The sequence below is a fragment of the Limulus polyphemus genome, unplaced genomic scaffold (assembly GCF_000517525.1).
Source record: "Limulus polyphemus unplaced genomic scaffold, Limulus_polyphemus-2.1.2 Scaffold585, whole genome shotgun sequence".
Taxonomy (NCBI): Eukaryota; Metazoa; Arthropoda; class Merostomata; order Xiphosura; family Limulidae; genus Limulus; species Limulus polyphemus.
This window is the reverse complement of record NW_013666195.1, coordinates 320,197-321,403: the sequence shown is the minus strand read 5'-3', so window position 1 is coordinate 321,403 and position 1,207 is coordinate 320,197. Positions and strand designations below refer to the sequence as shown.

Here is a 1,207-nt window from a genome sequence, read left to right as displayed (position 1 = left end):
TATATATACATACATATATGTTACATCTGTAGCATAGCAAAAAAGTAAACTACATTTACTAGTTATATATCTCACAAGAACTCTTAATTTTCAAAGTACAAATAAGAACATACTATATAGCTTGTTATTATTATTGATACAACACAAAAGCTATATTTAGTTGTTAATTGTCAGGAGTTTCTTTATCAAATATTAGAGCACTTACAAATCATAATAAAAAAATAAGTGTGCCAGAAGAAACTATGGTACATATACTTTCATACCAATTTTAGTTAATATCATTAGGTTTTTACACATTTATTTTAGTAAATTATTGATGTTTAATGGGCCACGTTTGGCCTGGTGATTAGAGCACTCAACTTGCAATCAGAGGGTCACGAGTTCTTCATATATGATTGCCGACTGAGCTGACCACCCAGGTATAAAAATTCTTGATGTACAAATTACCAGCTGACTCAAGCTATTTGGGATTAAGGTCGTAATGGGAAATAAAAAACATTAATGTTTAACATTTTTAATGTAACTTGACAAATCTAAGCAATGAGTAAAAATTAGATGAATAAATTTTGTATTTTTAAAACTAACAGGGTGAATATCCTTATCCTGACCCTTCGTTATGGACAGATGAGGAACTGGGCATACCAACAGAGGAGGAGATTTAATAAAATAAACTGTAGTTAAATTTTCAAAATGTTTATAAAGCTGTAGTTGAAATGCTGATTAGAATAAGAGATGTAGAATTATGAACCTTTTTCTTTTTATGCAGTTCTTATTTCAGTATCATATGCTTCAGATTTAGTGTAAATAAAACAAAATGTTATGTATATGGTATTATGTTTTATTATTTACCTTGATAACTTAATTAAAACATGACTCAACTATGCCTGTAAGTATACACATCATATGTTACACTCCCCAACAAACTTATTTTATTATATCTACAAATACACAAAAGACAGATCAAGTAACTTAAACCATTGACCACTCACTAGTGTTAAGTCATTCATTCATTCTAAGAAAGAGATTGTTGGGGAATTGCATCTACAAGGTTTTCAGGTTACTTTGTGGTTCTACTGTCATTTAGGTAAAACTGGAGACTCTGCAATCAACAGTCATGGTTGTAGCACTTTGCAAATGGTTGCTTTCCTTGGTGGTTGAGTCTGTCATGGTGACAGATCACCATCGACTGTAATGAGCTACTGATTAC

The 1,207-nt window shown here is 30.8% G+C and overlaps 1 protein-coding gene across 1 annotated transcript in view; it reads left to right on the top strand.

Annotated features, from left to right (window-relative positions):
• LOC106459283 (NADH dehydrogenase [ubiquinone] 1 beta subcomplex subunit 2, mitochondrial-like) overlaps nt 1-824 on the top strand; it is a 9,121-nt gene extending 8,297 nt beyond the window's left edge. Inside the window, exon 3 of the mRNA XM_013918892.2 lies at nt 588-824. Coding sequence (XP_013774346.1) covers nt 588-662 — 75 coding nt within the window. The 3' untranslated portion in view covers nt 663-824. The remainder of the gene's footprint in view (nt 1-587) is intronic.
• Nucleotides 825-1,207: the final 383 nt, after the last annotated feature.